This window comes from Mus caroli, chromosome 19 (genome assembly GCF_900094665.2).
Source record: "Mus caroli chromosome 19, CAROLI_EIJ_v1.1, whole genome shotgun sequence".
NCBI classification, from domain to species: domain Eukaryota; kingdom Metazoa; phylum Chordata; class Mammalia; order Rodentia; family Muridae; genus Mus; species Mus caroli.
Genome location: NC_034588.1, coordinates 35,349,848 through 35,369,658, shown reverse-complemented (window position 1 = coordinate 35,369,658; position 19,811 = coordinate 35,349,848). Strand labels below are relative to the sequence as shown.

The window sequence follows — 19,811 nt, the reverse complement described above, 5'->3', positions numbered from 1 at the left end:
CACGTGTCTGCGAAAAGTTGTTTGAGTCATGAAATGCAGATTTCCTTTTCTTGACAGTAAGGGTCAAGAAAACTCATTTGAGTTTTTATTGTTTAGTTGTCTAGTTTATTGGTTAAAGTTCTTATCTCTTAGATCTGGGTTGAAATCAGTCACTTTTCATTTACTGGCATTTTATGAAGGTTAATTTAGAAGGACACAGTATCTACCCTTAAGGGTCATTTTACAGTTTAGATGAGATGACGCATGTGCATAAATAGTAATTGTTATGTTAGCGCCGTTACGTAAGTTTCCATTCTTCCACCTTTTTCCAAGGGACGACCAGTGTGACTGAGTCAGTCAGCTTGCAGGTCTCACCCGTGCTTTTCTCCCTTTGCTTGTGTCACATTCATAGGCAGTATATGGCCTTACCGTGTTTTATAGTATTCACACTGCCTCTATTGTGCATGTGTGTCTGTGTGTGTATATGCGTCCTCATACTTGTATATGTGTACACATATGTATATACATATATACATACGCATATGAATAATGTTTTTCCTTTTTTCTCTTTTCAGTGGAAGAAGGCAGAAGAGAAACTAGAGCGGGAACTCCGGGAGGCCGAAGCTTCGGAGAGCACTGAGAAAAAGCTGAAACTGGTGGGCAGCTCCACTCTGTCAGGTTTTCTTAAATGATTTTAATTATACATTGTTTTGACTTAAAGGTATATCATTTTGATTTATTTGATGGGTTTTAGGTAGATTTTTTTTTTTTTTTTACATATAAGGAAGTATGAGGTAATGCATGCCAGTTTATGAAATTACCAGGCCTTCATTCTATTTTGTTCCAAAATCTGCATTCTCAGGGGATGGGAAAGGGAAAAGCAGCTTCGGCTTTGCGAGTTGTGATTAGTCTAACTCGTGGAGACCAGCCAGCTAGCTCTAAGGCGCTCTCGTCTGCTTTCTCTGCCAGCACACCGAGACTCTGAATATTGTGTTTGTGACCTACTTCAGAATACTGAAGAAGGCCCAGAAGTCACCTCTTCTGCCAGCGGTTCTAGAAGGCCTTGCCAAGTAAGGGTTGTGTGGGCTGTAAATACTGATGGGCATCACAACTGAGGCTCTCAGAGTGTCCCCTATGCTGTCCTAATGCTATACTTCTTGTGCTACGCCTTTGGCTTTTCTCATTTTAAATCTTTTAAAATTAATTCTTTTTTCTTCTGCTTAATGTTTCTGGTATCCCTAAGAATCACCACTCAGTTCTTGATTCTGTTCTGTTTTGTGTGTATGGGTGTTTTACCTTTGTGTATGTCTGTACACCATGTGTGTGCATGGTGCCCTCAGAGGGTAGAAATGGGCATTGGATTCCTGGGATTGGAGTTAACAGATTGTTGTAAGCTGCTGTGTGGATGCTGATGTCACCTTCCTCTGGAGGAACACATGCCCTTAACCATAGGGCCATCTTTCCAGCCCAAATTCTTGACTCCTTTTTGTACTATGCTGTTGGTGTTCTGCCAGCCGTTTGTGGGCGTCAGACACACATGATTCTTCAGTCTGTTTTATTAACCCAGCTTGCAGATCCTGCCTCTAGTTCACTACATCTGTTCCTGCTAAAATAGATCCTGTGTGTGCTGTCAGCACTGATGATCTTAGGGAATGTTAGCTCAAAGTAATAGTTATTAACTCTGAGGTGGTACCTTGTACTCTTTGCTATCCTATACGATATAATGCACACCACTGATGCAGTTGGAAACTTTCTGCTAGCCTCATTAGGTAGCAGAGATTTAGAAACAGACTTGCAAATGCAGCTCTGGCTGGAAGATAGGAGTTCTGTTCTTTCAGAGTCTCACTGGTGACTGGAGCTCACAGGGCTGTGCCTCTTTATGAAAGATTATATCCTCGTCATTAGAAACCTCCAGAAAAGTCAGAGCGAAGGAAGGATTATGAAACCTGCTATTTTGGTTTTGTTTTGCTTTGTTTTGACATGGGGTCTTCTCTGTACTCCAGGGTAGCCTAGAAGTCACTGTGTAGTTCAGACTGGCCTTTAATTTGTGGCTTCCAGGTGTGAATCAGCATTTCTAGTTCCCGACATCTTTTATTTATCTTTGTTTTATGGTTAACTCGCTATATAAAAAAATAGGCTCCTTTTTTTTCTTTTTTTTTTTTCAAGTAATATATGCTCATTTTATAAGTCCAGAGAATAAGAGATGTGTGTCTGCTTGTCCTTTTCTGACACATAAATGGAAGAATATGTGTGTAGTATCTTTTAAGTCCCCTTAAGTTACTCAAGGATCTTCCTATGGTAGCACATAGAGAGCATTTCTTTCTTCTTCTTCTTCTTTTTAATATTTTATTTTTATTTTTAGAGATTTTTGAAGAAAGGTCTTATGCAGCCCACACTAGCTTCAAACTTGTATAGCCAGGGATGACAAATTTCTGATTGTTCTCCCCTCCCCAGGTGTTGGGATTATAGGCACGCACCTCTTACTTATATCTTCATGAACGTGAGCACATGTGTTCTCAGGTGAAAGAAAGGCCATTTGCATTTTAAATTCTGGTTAATAATGCCACATTGTATAGAGCGTGGTGGCTCATGCCTTTAATTCCAGGAGGCAGAGGCAGGCAGATCTCTTTTGAGTTCTAGGCCAACCTGCTCTACAAGGTGAGCTCTAGGATAGCCAGGGCTACACAGAGAACCCTGTCTTGAAACTGCCCCTGCCCCCACCCCCAATAATGCCACATTACTTCCCACGAAATTGGTAGGAGAGCATGTGGCATCTCTCACTTTGTTCAGAGGTCTAACAGATGCTTGGACTTGTTTTGTAGTGTACAGAATATTCTCACATCTAATAGCTTAAGATTCCTGAACTCTGCTGTCTCATTCGTTTCAAGAAATAGAGGCCTCGGGCAGTCAAGTGATTCAATGTAGTATCACATAAGTCATTAGGAGCAGAACTTCAGTCACCCATCCAATAATTATAAATTTTATTTTCAAGCATATCAGAGTGTCCATATTCCTAGGTTAAGTGCCAAGGATTGAGAGTTTCTATGTGTTCCACCTGGCAGCAGCTCCTTTAACTCCCAAAGTCCAGGCTCTTATAAGAGATTGGTTGGTTGTTTGGTTGGTTGATTGATTTATATGAGTGCTCTATTTGTATATATCCCTCCAAAGAGGGCATCAGATCCCATTCCAGATGGTTGTGAGCCACCATGTGGTTGCTGGGAATTGAGTTCAGGACCTCTAGAAGAGCAGCCATCTGAGCCAGCAGCCACTGAGCCATCTCTCCAGCCTCCCCCAACCCCATGTTCTTACGAATGGCAGCGTCCTTTCCATTTACTGCTCCTGTCTGCTGGGAAGCTTGCTCTTGCTTCTGTTGCCTTCTTTATGAATTGTCGGAGCCCAGTGCATTTAGTCAGGGCACATGTTCACTTGTTTGTCAGGACAGAGTATTTTTGTCTGGTGCCTCATATTCCTACCAAGTATACTGCCCAGTAGTGCGAGAATTGTGTAAAAAGTCAGTTTGAATTAAGTGAAAGCTATCAGTGATCTCTTACTTCCATTTCAACTAACAATTAGAAATAAGTAATATTTACAGTGTTATTTTAAAGTCAAGCTGTACCATATTTTTGGCTATTTTATTGGGTTCTTTTACCTGTCACCCTTTTCCACCCCAGTCTCTCCCAACCCCCTGTCTGATTAGGGGCCTCGAGTTTCTTGGGGGCAAGTCCAGTCTTCCTCAGCAGGATATCCAGTGTTTTCTTTTCTCTTTGCTCACACGACCACTTGACAGACTGCAACAGCAGCAACGAGCAGCAGCCTCTGCAGCCTTGTGGGGCTCTGGCACTTTTATATCCTCTCAAGAGTCCCCAGGACTTCAAATGTAAGCTATCTGCAGCTGGCAAAACCACACCCCTGCCAGAGCACCAGGCAAACTGTGCTTAGCTGCTGGGACAACCTGAAGCAGTCCCATAGCCCACACCTGGGATTAACAACAATGGAGTCACATAATATAACTCTTTATTTTTAAGAAACCCAAATTCTCACTACATCTATTTTTACTATTTTTTTTTTCTTGCTTGCTTTATTTCTGCTTTTGGACTATTTAGTAATTAAGTTTTATTTGATTCTAGGTTTGCACATCTTATAAATGTGGAGTTTTTTGATGACTTATTAGTGGTTCTTCATACCCTCATTGAGTCTGGGGTAAGTAACTTCTATCAGTGATTACATTTTAAAGATATAAGTGGCAGAAATCACTCTCATTTGTTTTGTTTCTGTTTCATTTTGTTTCTGTAAAGGATCTAAGTTATCAAGAAAGTCTCCACTGTGTTCAAACTGCTTTTCATATTCTTTCTGGACAAGGTGAGTCAGTACTTTAGGCTTCATTTCCTTTGTCCCTGAAGACTAACTTAACCTAACTTGAGTTTGTTGTCATCTCACAGGTGATGTTTTAAATATTGACCCGATGAAATTCTATACACATCTTTACAAGACACTGTTCACATTACATGCAGGTATGTTTTCTGAAGATGCTTGCTTGGTACATATGTGTAGTCTGAGAGCGTGTTTGATCATAATTGTAGCCGATGAGAAACAGGATCTGCTGCACAAGGCTGGCTTGTCCTTGCTGTGCACCTGTAGTTAATGCTGCACAAGATTTGGGTGACTTCTGGCACTGACTGACTGGAAATGCAGTAAGAGCGGCCCAGCGCATCTCTAAGGCTCTCTGGGCTAGGAGGATGGCTTGCAGCGGGCATGACAGTTCATCATGGGGTCCCTGAGTTCAGGAAGTGGCATAATGAAAGCATAACGAAAGTGACCCTGAAGGACGTCTGTTTTAGGTGCCACCAACGACGGCATTGAGATTGTGCTCCACTGCCTCGATGTCATGCTAAGCAAGCGCAGAAAGCAGGTTTCTCATCAGCGAGCTCTTGCCTTCATCAAACGCCTTTGTACACTTGCTCTGCAGGTTCTTCCAAATTCAAGCATTGGCCTTTTAGCAACTACCAGGATATTGATGCATGTAAGTAAGAGCATAAAGAGGCAGAGCTTAGGTCTCACAGTGTCCTGGTACTGTGCTTGTTTGTACGTATCTCTTTCCCTTGAATGTTTCCTTTTTATTATAAAGTAATTCCTAGCCAGATGCAGTGGATCATGCCTGTAGTTACATAGGGTACTGATGCTGAAAGACTGCCCAAGCCCACAAGTCTCAGGCCACCCTGAGCAGCAGATACATGTGGGTTTGAGACCAGGCTGGTCTGTGTAGTTCATTCCTGGCCAGCCAGTGCGACACAGTGACACCCTGACTCAAAAGACACTGCTGGTGGACTGTAAAAAACGGAGCAGCAGGTGTGCTCTCGTTACTGCCCTGCCTGCTGCCCTTATGCAGGGTGCTCTTTAAACTACTGTGGATTTAAGAAATGGGTAGCACTAGGATTTGCACTCACACAGCTTGACATAGACATTGCTGTTATAAATGATGTTCTAACCAATGTTGCTACATTCAGTGTTTATCTGTAAGAGAGGTCCCTTAAAGTGAGATTGGAAGATGTGAAAAATATGCCACCTTTGCAGATTGAGTAAATCTCTATAAACCAAGACATTCTTTCATGATACACATGTAAACTGTTTCTTGGGAAAGCTAGGTTTAAAGATGTTAAAATTGTAGCTCTTACTGTAACTGCAAATTTAAATACAACTATAGGACAGTCACATTCTTTAAGATACCTTAGTTAATTCTTTTTTATGTGATGTTTTTGCAGACTTTTCCCAGAACAGATCTCTTGCTTGATAATGAGTCTCAGGGCAGCGGGGTGTTTCTACCTGAGCTGGAGGAGCCAGAGTACTGTAATGCACAGAACACCGCACTGTGGGAGCTACACACACTTCGGGTAAGGGGCCGTCCTTTCTTCTCTCCTCACTTCCTCCCCCGCCCACCTGGTTTATGAGTGAACAAAATGTTTTCACCTTTTCCTCAAGTAGCTATTGCCAGAATGCACATGTGTGTTTTCTGGAATGCCTTCTGTGGGAGCGTTACTTAAATACTGTCCTCCTGAGGCTGCTGTGTACATTTCTACAAAAGCAGAGCGTGATGGAGTTTTGTAATGAGCATATGGAGATTTAATGAAGTCTTTCCCCAACACTGCTCAGAAAAGAGGATTTGTCCTCAGGCACATTTATAGGACCATGTATTGGGTCCTATCCAAGGAGACTGTGGTAGACTCCATTACGAAGTAGTTTACCTACAGTGCCAAGATCCGATAGTGAGTCCAGCGTTAGAGTGAGCCTAGAAACAGTGGTAACTTACTTCTCACTATGAAATAGAAACTGCCTTTTATTATTTCCTTTTAACTTGGTAATTTAACAGGTGTATATTTTAATCCTGAGAACAAAGGGTTTATGTTTTGAGATAGAGTCTCTCTATGTAGCGCTGGCTATCCTGGAACTCAGAGATCTGTGGAGACCTGGTATTAAGGACATGCTCCACCACACCTGGCTTGTAATATGTTCTTTTAAAAATTTGAAAGTTTTACTAAAAATTAAAATAAAATTATATTATTTTCTCCCTTCCCCCTCATGTCCATCTCCTCTCATGTCCATTTGCCCCAGCTCCCTCTCAAGTTCATGGCCTTTTTTTCTTTATTTGCTAACATATATGTATATATACAGATTATAAGCATATCAACACATACATATGCATAAATACATAAACACAACTTTCAGAGTCTGTCTATTGTTGCTCGTATGTATATGACTTCAGGCTGACTTCTCGCTGTTGGCTAGGGGCTCAACCCTGGGAAAGACTAACTTCCCACTGTATATCTGCAGTCCTTAGTTTTTTTTACCTTTGTTTAGTGCTTTGCTTAGGAGTAGGGCCCTTGTCAGAGTTCTTCTTTCACAGTAGCATGTCTCACACACGTGGGATGCTGGGCTTGTTCAGATCATGTTTAGGCAGCCATGTTGCTGAGGTAGCGTGGGTGAAAGCTTTCCTATCATTTCAGGGAGACACACTCTCACAACACATTTTCTGGGTCAAAAGTTTGAAATGATCTGTATTCATGTTTTTGTTTGTTATTTTTTTTTTTTTACATTGGATTTAAAAAAAAAAAGCTGTGGCTTGTGTTTTTAAATAATGAATAATGTTTGTGAAATAGTGAATACTGTTTCTTTTCCTCTTCAGAGACATTACCATCCCATTGTGCGAAAGTTTGCAGCACATCTGCTTGCTGGGGCACCATCCGAAGGCTCTGAGGCCCTCAAGCCCGAGCTGAGCCGAAGGTAGCGTTTGCCACTGCATTGCTTTATGTGCCTGCCTTGAGACTCGCTGTGTAGCCCAGGCTGCCCTGGAACTCACTGTGTAGCCCAGGCTGCCCTGGAACTCACTGTGTAGACCAGGCTGCCCTGGAACTCCCTGTATAGACTAGGCTGCCCTGGAACTCAGAAGTCCTGTTGATTCTGCCTCCTGAGCACTGTTACTAATGATGTGTGTCACCTGGCCTGTTTAGGGTTTATTTTTTTGTGCTTGGGATCAAACCCAAAACACCAACTTAGTCTAAGACTGAAAGACTCTGACCTGGCCCTTATCCTTTTATTTGTGTGTGTGTGTGTGTGTGTGTGTGTGTGTGTGTGTGTGTGTGAGCTTGTGGAGACTAGAGGTCAGATTGTGTGTTGTTCTTCAGAAGTCATCCACTTTACTTTTTGTTTCAGGATCTAGACTGAACCTCAGTGATCTTGTTTCTCAGTCTTTCCACTTTGTGACTACAAATACCTGTGCCTGGCTTTTTTTTTTTTTTTTTTAAACATCGGTGGCTAGGCTTGAACTCAGGTCCTCAAGCTTGCATGATAAGCACTTTAGCAAATTAGTTATTTGCCTAGCCCCAGGCTTTTCTTTTTTCTTTTCTTTTCTTTTTTCTTCTTGTAAGCTCATAGATTTCTTTAATTTAGATACTATAGATGAATTGTAGGCTAGACTGACTTCATACTGTCTTTAGAGTATGAGCAAAAATGGAAGAAATTTATATTTTTGTTTGATTGTTTTAGACAGGGTCCCATGTATCATTCAGGTTCTGCATTGCCATCCATAGCAGAGTGGTCAGCCCTCCATCACAGCCACTGGATCTTGAGTGGGGGTGCAGGACTGAACAGTGTGTGTGTGTGTGTGGTTCACAAGTGCAGACTCTTGGGAGACATGCTTCAGTTTCATTTAATTGGGGGTGCAAGTAGGGGCTTTAGGGTGAGTGTACATCATTGGCCAGGGCCAGGGTGCTGGGGATGCCTCATTGGTGTAAGGAGGAATTCCAGGTGCTGCTGGACATGACCTTATAAGGGGAAAGGAAGTTTTAACCTGGCTACTGGGCTATGTAACCTCCTCCAGTGGGGCAAAGGTGTGTGTATGTGTGTGTGTTGTGGGGGTACAGGGCTACATGCACAGGGACACATTGGCCTGGGACAGGGGCCAAGCGATCCTACTACTGCCAGTTTCCAGGGTTTGGACATGTCTTGACTCTAATCTTGCTGCAGGCCTGCTTCCCCTGATCCCATAGCTCCCTGGCCTCATACTCATGTAGTCTATGATGGGCACAAACTTAACCACATAAGAATTTATATGTGATGATCTTACAGTCTTGATCCTTTTCCCTCTACTCCCAAGCACTGGGATTACAGGTGTGCCCCACTATGCCTGGCTAGTTGTTTCCTTTTAAGATTGGAAAACTTCACTTAAAATTGACTTCCTGCTTGTCTTGAAATACTACATTTAGTTATTTCATATGGAAGACTTTTGTTTAGATTTAATTATGTGTGTGTTTGGTATACATCTATGTTTGTGCACCATGTGCATGCTGCGTGCTCATGACCCCCTGAAACTGGAGTTGTGAATGTTTGCACGTCACCTTGTGGGTGCTAGAAATTGAACCTGGGTCCTCTGCAAGAGCAACAAGTGCTCTTAACCACTGAGCCAGCTCTTCAACCCGATTTTGTATTTTTAAATTGCCAGTATAGTAAGTCCCTCCAAATAAGACTCAACTCTGCCATTTGCTATAAACCCTTTGTGGTAGATAGAGATGATGTTTGCCCATACTAAATATAGCTGCTGCTTTTTCTTTTTTAACAGTTACCTGTGTCTCCCTCCCGTCTTGTGGGCTGGGCAAGTACCATTCATCAAGTCTCAGCCCCAGCTGACTTGTGTTGTGTTGTTGTGTTTTGTTTTTCCAAACAGGGTTTCTCTGTGTAGCCCTGGCTTTTCTGGAACTTACTCTGTAGACCAGGCTGGCCTCTAACTTGATTGTCTGCCTCTGCCTCCCTAGTGCTGGATCAAAGGCGTGCACCACCACTGCCTGGTTCTAGTTTGTATCTTTAATGAATGAGTTGATTGAATGTTCTTAAAGTCACACAGATGATGATAGTATTTCTGCATATCTTATATTTTTATTATAGATCTGCAGTTGAACTTTTTGAGACTTACAGCATGGCAGCAATGACATTCAACCCGCCTGTTGAATCTTCATACTCCAAAAGGAAGGTATGTGATATTTTTTTTTTTTTTTTACAAAGAGAGAGTAAACATTAAACCAATGTGTCAGTTAGCGATTCAACTCTACTTTGCCAGTTTTGTTTTCTTTTTTGGGACAGGGCATTGCTTTGTAGTCCAGGCTAACCTTGAACTTACTGACTTGCCTTAGCTTCCTATTAGTTAGGCCTATAGGTGTTGACCACAAAGGCTAGGCTCTAGGAGTTGAGATTGGGGTAGATTCATGGTGCCAGACTTCTAAGGAGATGGTTGATAAGACTTACTCAGCCTAGTGTCGATCAAAGACCTGACCAAGGAGCTCTCTTTACTTCTTTCCTTTCTTGTTGTTGTTTGTTTGTTTGTTTTGAGACAGTTTCACTATGAGCTCTAGCTGTACTAGAACTCACTGTGTAGGCCAGGCTGGCCTTGAACTCACAGGATGTACCCATCTGTACCTTCTGTATTGTCACTGCATGCAGCCCCATAGACTCTGTTCCCGTGGTTGGTGTTCCCTGGCAGTGGTTTTGACTTTGCTCAGATTGGTTATTACTTACAATGTGTGTGGCTTTAACTATTAATTTTAACTTTTTTTCAGGATAAATTTTTACCAGGAGACTCATTTTTGAATGAAGATTTAAATCAACTAATCAAAAGATACTGTAATGAAGCTGCTCCTGAGACACCGCTGGATTTCGCCAAGTGTTTGGAAAGCTCATCATGGCAGTAGAGGGTGAATGGACTGTCTCAGATATCTGTATGTGCATGGCAGAGACACACAGATATGTCAGGGCCTGTTTCTGGTTGTACAAGGAAGACTTCCTAAGAATGATTATTTGAGAACTGGAGCAGGGCCACAGAAGACCCTGCTCATTGGCTTGCTTTCCATGCCTTGCTTGGCCTGCCTTTTTATACAGTCCACACCAACTTGTCCAGGAATGGCACTGCCCATCAGTCATGAAATCTACAACTGCCCTGCAGACATGCCATAGTCTAGTCTGTGGAGGCAGTTCTTCAGTTGAGATTTCCTCTGCTCAGGTGACTCCAGTGTATGTTAAGTAGACAAAACCTAAACAAGACAGCTATTAAATTTTTATAACTAAAAAAATATTGTTATTGCAGCACCATAGTTGAAAGCAAATAAAATATTTTGTGGGGTTTTTTAACCTTCATTTTTTTTTATTTGATTTAATTTGATTTTAATTTTTTATGAATTTATTTACTTATTCACTTTACATCCCCATCACAGATCCCTTTCCTTCCAGTCCCCCTCCCCCCATGACTCCTCCCTCCTACCCCCTCCCCGTCATTTCTAAAGGAATGAAGGTCCCCCCGGGGTATCAACCCACCCTGGCACCTGAAGTCACTACAGGACTAGGTACATCCTCTTTTAGTGGGTTCAGACAAGACAGCCCAGTTAGGAGAACAGGGTCCACAGGCAGGCAACAGAGTCAGGGTAAGACCAGCTCCAGTTGTTGGGGGATCCGAATGAAGACCAGTCTGTACATCTGCTACAGATGGGGGGAGGGCTAGGTTCAGCCCTTCTGTGCTCTTTGGTTCAGTCTCTGGGAGCCCCCAATTTTGTGAATTTTTTTGATAAATAAGTTAAAGTTATACTCTTGTTCATTGTCTCTTGTTGAGTGACACAAGGAATGACCGAATGTGACCTTTTAGGAGGAACGAGTGCTCTCATTGCTAGTGTGAGAGAGAGTGTGAGTCAGAATCTTGAGTCTTTGAAGTTCGGTTAACTTAGTACCTGAGAGTGATAGGGGAATCGCTCAGTAAGATGAAAGGTCCAAGATTTCCATTGTGCCATAGGAATATCGGTTCCTGTCCAACCAGGAAAGTGTTTTTCTCTTAAAGTCTTTGTTGTTGTTGTTGTTGTTGTTTTGTTTTCTTTTTCCTGAGACAGGGTTTCTCTGTATAGCCCTGGCTGTCCTGGAACTCATTCTGTAGACCAGGCTGGCCTCGAACTCGGAAATCCGCCTGCCTCTGCCTCCCGAGTGCTGGGATTAAAGACGTGCGCCACTACCGCCCGGCTTAAATTCTTACAGATAAAAACTGTATATGTTTATAAATAGAGTTATAAAGAACTATTTTATATAATAGCTATTATCATTGTAGAAATGACTTACAAATGTGTATGTAAATATTTTCTGCTATTAACTGAATAAAGTAGCTTCGATTTTTACTTCCTAGTCTTACGAGGTTTTGTTTGTTTTTTATTTTAGTGAAAAGCAGTTCAGCTAGAGACTTAGTTCAGTGCCATAGAAGCCAGTCATTCTGGGACTCAGAGTTCTTGCCTCATAAAAATGTGAAAGCAGAAAATCCCTTCACCCAGAAGCGTCAGGGATAGTGACCAGTTACCAGCCAGCCTTGACTTTTTTTTTCCTAATTAAGTTGGGCACGTGGTATGTGGGCAGAGAAGAGCTGTCGCACAGTTACTGGAGGAGAGAGCAGTGGGGGAACAGTTACCAGCTGGATTTGAATTTGAGTGGATTCTTATGTGTGAATTCTGGAAGTAAGTCTTTTCTTTCCTTTTTTTCTTTCTGAGACAGAGATCTGCCTACCAGGGATTAAAGCCATGCCCAGCCTAAAAATATTTCTGAAGGCCTATTTTTTTTTTTTTTTAAGATTTATTTATTTATTATATGTAAGTACACTGTAGCTGTCTTCAGACACTCCAGAAGAGGGCGCCAGATCTCGTTACAGATGGTTGTGAGCCACCATGTGGTTGCTGGGATTTGAACTCCTGACCTTCGGAAGAGCAGTCGGGTGCTCTTACCCACTGAGCCATCTCACCAGCCCCCTGAAGGCCTATTTTTAAGGCTTTATTGTTTTTTGTTTTGAAACAGGGTCTCCCTATAATCCTAGCAGTCCTGGAACTCCCTATGTAGACCAGACTGGCCTTGAACTCACAGGGAGGCTCTTGACTGCCTCCTCCTACACCCAGTTAAGGTTTGATTATTGGTGATGAGAAAACATATGGTTCAGCATATACATACTTTCTTTAACCCTACTATTTGAATAAGAAATTCTAAGAATGTTAGAAATATTTGCATATACAACCAAGAGATCTGTCCAAATGTCAGAAATCAATTATTTTCTAACACCGATGCATTCATATTTTACTTCATCAGCATCAATTGTATATAAGTGAAAAGTCAGTTTTAAAATAGCAATTGACAGGATATTTCATTACTGTACTAAACTTTGTCACATTTGGACCATAAATCTATACAGTTAGTATTTCAATAATGTATGTGAATATGATGAACATTATTTTTTTATATAGCCTTATATTAATGTTTTCTTTGTGGAGCAAGTATTATAGTCATTAATAATCAAAAGCATATGTATACATACATGCACACACCTTGAGGGTTATATTAAGCTACAGCCTTAATTTTTTAAAGACAGATCTTGTGTACCTATTATGTGGTCAGCAGTACACGACGCACTTAAAAGTGAAGTTTGATAGTAGGAGTAAAACAGCCTTGGTGCTTCATGGTCTTTGATGCTAAGTCAGGTAATTCACGCTACTTGAAAATGAGGCATTACCCAGTTCAGTGTCAGAATGAATTATTTCCAAGATCAGAGGCTGTCATCCAAAATAAGCACAGAACGTGTTCAGTCAAAGAGGTATCAAGTATCTTGGTAATGGAGGTTCAGAATGTGTTTAAAAGCCATTTGTTTTAACACTCTCCTGTCAGAAGTCTCTAGTTTGTGGTTACTTTTAGGAAGAGATCCCAGAGAACATGGGAGGGATAAGAAAGGTCCAGACTTTGTCTAAGACGTTGCTGTCTGATCACTTGGGACCTGTGCATTCGCCTTTTCTGGCCTTTTGTGAGAGAAGCATCTGTAAAGGGGTTAAAAGTGCATCTGTGATCTTTTACCCAGGGGCTGTGTCTTACAAATATAAGATTAAAAAAAAAAATCTCCAAAACCTTGTTCTTTATTGGCAGGGAAGCTTTAAATGTGGTTTAGAGTTAATTCTATTTTACTGCAACAAAGCTAACCCTTACTCCTTTCAGAACCCAGTCTTGGGCATCTGCAGATATACTGGGAGGGAACAGAGAGAGAGAGAGGAAGATATAAAGAGAAACTTGGCATGAACCATCAGTACCTCCAAAACCATTGAGATGGGAAGCCATTATGAAAACAGGTTTTGAGTCCAGACTCCATTTTGATCACCCAGACACTCTTAACTCATGCTTGTGCTGTGGATGACATGCGAAGGTCTTAGGAGGGAATTACCATCCGATAGCATCCTTACTGCCCCCAGATTTATTCCCAGCACCCCCATTCCCAGACACTCCTTAGTATGCTAGTCAATTAATGAGTTGTAAGTGGACAGGTGACTGAGAAGAAGAGAGTGTCTTCACTTTCCTCCTGAGTATCATGCTGGCTTCTTTAATCCTTTATTGCCAGGTAATTTTTGTTTACAAGTTGAGCTGCCAACTTTGACATGGGTTCACATGTAGAAGGTGCAAGGTCCTTGTGCACGCAGGGAAACCAAGAAAGTTAAACATGCAGGCTTGTCTCTTCAAAGGAAAGGAGAAGTGTACCTGTGTTCTACCCAGAATTCTGGGAATGGGTGTTATTTACAACCTGCCAACTTTGACATGGGTTCACATGTAGAAGGTGCAAGGTCCTTCCTTGTGCACGCAGGGAAACCAAGAAAGTTAAACATGCAGGCTTGTCTCTTCAAAGGAAAGGAGAAGTGTACCTGTGTTCTACCCAGAATTCTGGGAATGGGTGTTATTTACAACCTGGTAATATTTTGTTTTAGTTTNTGGGTTTTTTTTTTTTTTTTTTTGAGACAGGGTTTCTCTGTGTAGCTCTGGCTGTCATAGAGACCAGGCTGGCCTTGAACTCACCTGCTTCTGCCTCCCAAGTGCTGGGATTAAAGGCATGCTCCATCACTGCCCTGCTAAACCTGGAAACCTTTTGCTATCTCTCGGGCCAGGCTCCTTGAGACTATTATGTTTGTTAATCCCAGACTCTCCCACCCTAGAACTTGAACATTGTTTCTCAGTCAATAAAACCCATCCTCATGAGAGGTGTCACTTGTATTTTACAACAGCCGAAGTAGCGAAATAGGGCCAAGCCTATCTTGACTCCCATAGGCTATTACGTTTATCTCAGTCATTCTCCCTAGACTTTTATCTAGAAGCATTGTTTCTAAGTCTTTACGGAAGGAGCCATATGTACTTTGTAAAGAGTTTCAATGTAAACATGTCTTAAATGTTGTATACACAGGATTGAATTAGTTATCATCCAGAAACCTCCCCCCACCCCCCAAATTGTGTTGTGCTTAAATGTGGCTAAAATGAATGGAAGTTTGAACAAGCCCAGCTAATTAAGTTGTGTTGAGCCAGATTATCTTCTTGCCTCACGGGGATCGTTTCTCTGCAGGCCATAAGCCTTTTCAGGGACCCTCACGTTCATACCTCTATAAAAACAATACAATAAAACCAGCTTGCATATTTAAGTTCTTTTTTATACCAATTTTACTGATTAAGTTTTTTTTTGTTTTTTGTTTTAAGATTTTTGTTATCCAGATTTCTTGTATTCTAAAAAGTATAAAATGGTGGTGGGCACAATTCTAGTGGCCATGCTAATTTATTATGAATAGGGTTATTTCTTTCATTTGATAAACCAGTTACGTCCCATAATTCAGATAAGCCTTCAGTCAAAACATCATCATATTATGCTAAGGAGTTGTAATTCAGTCATGTACCTTACAGTGGTGCTCTGATCATGGATAAACTGCTGTGTGGGGTGCTATGGAACAGAACCGTGACCCCATAATGTATAATAAAGCCAAAAAGCTCCTTGTTCAGTGACACAGTAGCCATCTTAGCTTGTGTAGGTATATTATGACATTCATACAACAATGAAGTTCCCTACCAGTGCATTTCTTAAAATACGTCCTCATTAAGTAACACATTCCTGTGACAAGCTGTTAATACTTTAAATTTTTATTTTATTTATTATTATTTTTGTATGTGTATGTTATATGACATGGGGGCACATGTGGAGACAGAGGATAGATAATTTTATGGAATCAGTTTTCTCCTTTTACTTTTCCATTGGTTCCGGTATCAAACTGAGGTCATCAGAGCTTGGGTGGCAAGGGCCTCCTCTGGGCCATCTCGATGGCCCTCTTTGCATATGTTTAGTAATCTCTTCTGCTTAAAGTCTTGGAGACTCAATTTTAATGGAGTATGTCCTTTAACCTAAACTAGGATGCACACCAGTATTTGAATATGGGGTCAGTTTCAGATCTGTATCAAATCTCCATCTATTATAAGGACCACAAGGGTGGGGTAAACCAGTCTGGCTCCGTATCTTATTACCTGCAGGTTTTGTTTGGCTCTGGCTGGTTAGACCAGTAATTTAATTTTCAACCCAAGGTAACCCAAAGCATTTGGCCTCTTTAATTTACAGAAAATTGATAAAATGGTTCCAGAATGTGTTTTAAAACCGAAGCAGCGCTGTGCGCTTGTTACAGCCCTAGTATTTAATATAAAGGGAACCTGTTAGTGCTGTGTAACTGCCAAATGAGAATAGTCTGAGTTCTCTTGGCAAGAGAAAGACAGTGCAGCCAGAGTCTTCCAGTGACAGGAAAGCTGTGTGGTGTATTTTTGACATGTCTCCTTTTAGAATGTGCAAAGAAGGGGTTGTTTTATTCCTTCTGTAATTGGTAAAGGAAAGTCTCAAAAGCAAAAGTCAGGATTTTTAGTGGGTTTTCTAACTTGAAGAAGAATATCTTCAAGCGGAACAGGGACAACTGAAAGATGAAATATAGGCTTGACTCTGGATGAACACGTACTTCAGTCTGATGAGTCACCATTTGCCTCATCCCGAGGACGAGAAGAGTCCATGATGAGTCGCCATTTGCCTCACCCCAAGGGTGAGAAGAATCCATTGCACTCTGCTGATTGTTTTGTGAAGTAGGTTTTAACATGACTTAGATCACATGGCCAGTGAGACTCGGAGCCACGGCTCCTCAGAGAATCCGAAATGAAGATCACACTATGGCTCTGCATCTCTACTCGAGTCACATGCTCATATGATTTATTTTTTAGGATGTCTTGAAATAGATTGAACCACTAATGCTTGTCACCCATAGCAACATCAAGAAAGATATATCTAATAAATACACAAGTGTCAGTATAAACATTGTAAAATAAATAAATCTACCTTAAACATCAACCTAGTCTACTTTTGCTTTTTAGAAATGACTTAGGCTTCTTATGAAGACATCACAACTCCATAGACACTGAATTGTACATCATTCTAGATTCACTTCGTGAGAACTAAAAACAGAACAGTCTGTGGACATAGAAACAGGAGCTTTCAAAAAAAAAAATTCTGTTTGAGGAAAGCCAGCCCAAAGAGCGCACCTTGGTACATAATTTGAATAATTGTCAACAAAACTTACAGGACATATTTACATTTCCAATGCCCCCAGACTTCCACTTCTCATTAAAGCCATGGCCAATTTTTGTGGTTTCCTAACCTCTATATACCTTTGGTTCCCAGTTCTCCCAAGTTGGGGTCAGCAAGCTGGTCCTTGAGCCAAATTCATGTGTTTTTGTGTGACCCTTGAACTAAGAAAATTTTTTTACAATTTTAAGTGATTGAAACACTTGAAGGATGTGTGACCTGTGAAAACTCTCTGAGGTTCCAATGTAAGTGTCCATAAATAAAGCTTTATTGTTCAGTCATGTTCATTCTTGTACCTGTTGTCAGCAGCTGCATTTGCACTCAGCAGCTGAGGTAACTCAGTGCCACAGAGGCCATGGGGCCCCAACCCTAAAATGTTTACCATCTGGCCCTTTACAGGCGAAGCTCATTGCCTTAAGCCTGGGGGTGGCCTCTCCACCTGTAATGCTCTGGGCAATGGCCTGGGTGTCCCTGCTTCACCCCTCGGGACGTTGGTTGGCAGACCTGTGCCTTTTTTTTTTTTTTTTTTTTTTTTTTTGCTTGTCCTCGGCATGAACCTCCCATCGGGTGTGAAGAGGGTTGCAGTTGAGAAATCATCCATTTCCAGTTTAAATGTGATGGAGGTAAAGTATCTTTCTTCCCCCCACGTTCGTTCTTGATAGCGCCTCATCAAGGACCTCCCCCTGTAACGTCATCCACATAGGCTAATTAGTGTATTGAACATGAAGAAGCAGAAGTATGTGCAGCCTCGCCAGTTACAAGTTGTTCAACCCCAGAACCCCAGAGCTCTGGTGGCAAGGAGTTACTTCCTAGTACAGTGACGCCCTCGGGAGGTAGAACACTTCTTTCTGTCCTGGGAACGGCAAATTCTTTAGGAGAAATCGCAAGCACCCTTCTTATTACATCAAGTAAATGTTCCTCAACTTTTAGAAAAAGGAGAACTGTTACCAACTGTTACCACTTCAGGTGGGACTGAGGTGAACTTTTGCTTCTTTAGAAATTCTTAGGTTGTGGTTATTGAAACTAGTTGTTACCGTTTTTAGAACAAATACTATAGCAGTCAGAAAGGCTGAAACATTGTACTTGTTTACTTATGAGAACATACAGAGAGAATTAGTTTAAAAAAATGTATTCATTCTTGGAACTACCGTGATACAGGAGGTCATAAGTGGACCTAGTTGTGCCTATGGCTCTTTTTAAAGAGAAGCACGAATGTTTAGCAAAGCTCTGAAGTCAGCTCAGTCCTTATAAAGATTACTTGCCAAAGAAAATGGGATCCAGGGCTGGAGAGACGGATCAGTGGTTAAGAGCACTGACTGCCCTTCCAAAGGTCCTGAGTTCAAATCCCAGCAACCACATGGTGGCTCACAACCATCTGTAAAGTGATCTGACACCCTCTTCTGGAGTGTCTGAAGACAGCTACAGTGTACTTACATATACTAAATAAATAAATCTTTAAAAAAAGAAGAAGAAGAAAATGGGATCCAAAGGCAAGCATCTAAATCACTGTCCCCCAACAAGGCCACACCTCCCAATCCTTCACCACCAACAAATACATGAGCCACTGGAGGCCACTCACATTTAAACCACCAGCACAGTATCAGAAACTAACCAAAGAACCCGTGAAAAGGAGGCTCTTAGCTTTGATTCCCCTGCGCTCTTTTCATATTGTAGATCACCCATCTGCCAAGACTGTCTTTGTATCGAGTATCCATCTGGATGTGGGGGTCTCACCATGTTCCCTAAATTGGTCTGGAACTTATTATGTAACCCAGACTGACCTTGAATTTGTGATCCTCCTGCCTCAGCTTCCAAATGCTGAGATTACAAGGCATGCACCACCATGCCTGGCATACTTTAATCTTTTAAGAGGTAAGAAGAGACGAGGTTGTTGGGTCTAAATGAAACAGTTTTGACTAAACTACTAGCAATCCAAATGAATAAACACTGAACAATGTGTACAGCCTTTGAAGAATGTTCATTTATGTTATTAATTAAGGCAGTCCTATGTGTGATAATTTAAGTCTGTGTGACACTTTGGGGCCCTTGGTTATCTACAAAATAAGAAAGTATAAATTGTGTGTGTGTGTGTGTGTGTGTGTGTGTGTGTGCTAGCACATCCAAATACAAGGGTGTGTAAATGCCAAAGTATGCATGTGGAGGTCAAAGGACAATTTGTGGGAATCATTTCTCTGCTTCTACCAAGTGAACCCTACAGATTCAATTCAGGTCATTAGGCTTGCAGCAAACGTCTTTAACCCCCGAGCCACCTCTCTAGCTCAGGAAGTGTAAAATCTTAAAAGCTTACATAAAAGCGACTTCAGCACCCTGGTGCGGTTTTGAGGTCCCATTCCCACCTGTCTTCAGAGGACAAGCCTCTTGAAAGGGCACAAGGCACCACCCTGTGTTACAAAGCACTTTTCAGGTGAAGACTATTTTAGAATGCTACAGTACCTTCATATCCCTGGAACAAATATGCCGCACTTGCTCACTGCTGCTGGTAACCCACTGTGTCACTAGAGGCCAAGGCACCCACGGGTTTCTCCTCCTTGCTTTGAACACTTTCTGAGGCCACAAGCTGAGGAGGTGATGTGAGCCCTCGAGACTGCTTAGTGGACTTAGTGAGTTTCTTGAGTTCACTTGCAAAGGAGATACCCCTCCTTTTGTCTTCTCGGGATGCCTGTGTAGGAAAAAAGATCCTTCTTTGATGGACTGGTAAATCCAGGTTTCTGACTTTCCCATGTCATACTTAGAGGTAGTATGCACTCCTTTGTATTTCTCTTTGGTAAGTAAGTTTTGAGTAGATGAGCCAAGGCCTCTATCCCAGGATCTCTCCCTCTCCCTCTCCCCCCTCTCCCCCCCTCCCCTCCCCCTC

General features: G+C 41.7%; 2 protein-coding genes across 8 annotated transcripts in view; one reads left to right on the top strand and one right to left on the bottom strand.

The window, feature by feature from the left end:
• Noc3l (NOC3 like DNA replication regulator) overlaps positions 1 to 11,409 on the top strand; it is a 30,191-nt gene extending 18,782 nt beyond the window's left edge. Inside the window, exons 12-21 of the mRNA XM_021151814.2 lie at positions 555 to 635; positions 949 to 1,049; positions 4,107 to 4,179; positions 4,275 to 4,338; positions 4,419 to 4,490; positions 4,818 to 4,999; positions 5,739 to 5,867; positions 7,157 to 7,254; positions 9,412 to 9,496; positions 10,080 to 11,409. Coding sequence (XP_021007473.1) covers positions 555 to 635; positions 949 to 1,049; positions 4,107 to 4,179; positions 4,275 to 4,338; positions 4,419 to 4,490; positions 4,818 to 4,999; positions 5,739 to 5,867; positions 7,157 to 7,254; positions 9,412 to 9,496; positions 10,080 to 10,211 — 1,017 coding nt within the window. The 3' untranslated portion in view covers positions 10,212 to 11,409. The remainder of the gene's footprint in view (positions 1 to 554; positions 636 to 948; positions 1,050 to 4,106; positions 4,180 to 4,274; positions 4,339 to 4,418; positions 4,491 to 4,817; positions 5,000 to 5,738; positions 5,868 to 7,156; positions 7,255 to 9,411; positions 9,497 to 10,079) is intronic.
• Plce1 (phospholipase C epsilon 1) overlaps positions 1 to 19,811 on the bottom strand; it is a 314,404-nt gene that overhangs the window by 1,736 nt on the left and 292,857 nt on the right. For 6 of the 7 annotated variants that reach the window (XM_029472800.1, XM_029472803.1, XM_029472802.1 and 3 more), the window contains 2 exons: positions 19,391 to 19,616; positions 17,448 to 17,619 (listed from right to left, as the gene is read on the bottom strand). In XM_029472800.1, coding sequence (XP_029328660.1) covers positions 19,425 to 19,616 — 192 coding nt within the window. In that variant the 3' untranslated portion in view covers positions 17,448 to 17,619; positions 19,391 to 19,424. Of the gene's footprint in view, positions 1 to 17,447; positions 17,620 to 19,390; positions 19,617 to 19,811 lie in introns of those variants that run through there. The other variant, XM_029472801.1, reaches the window with a different exon arrangement.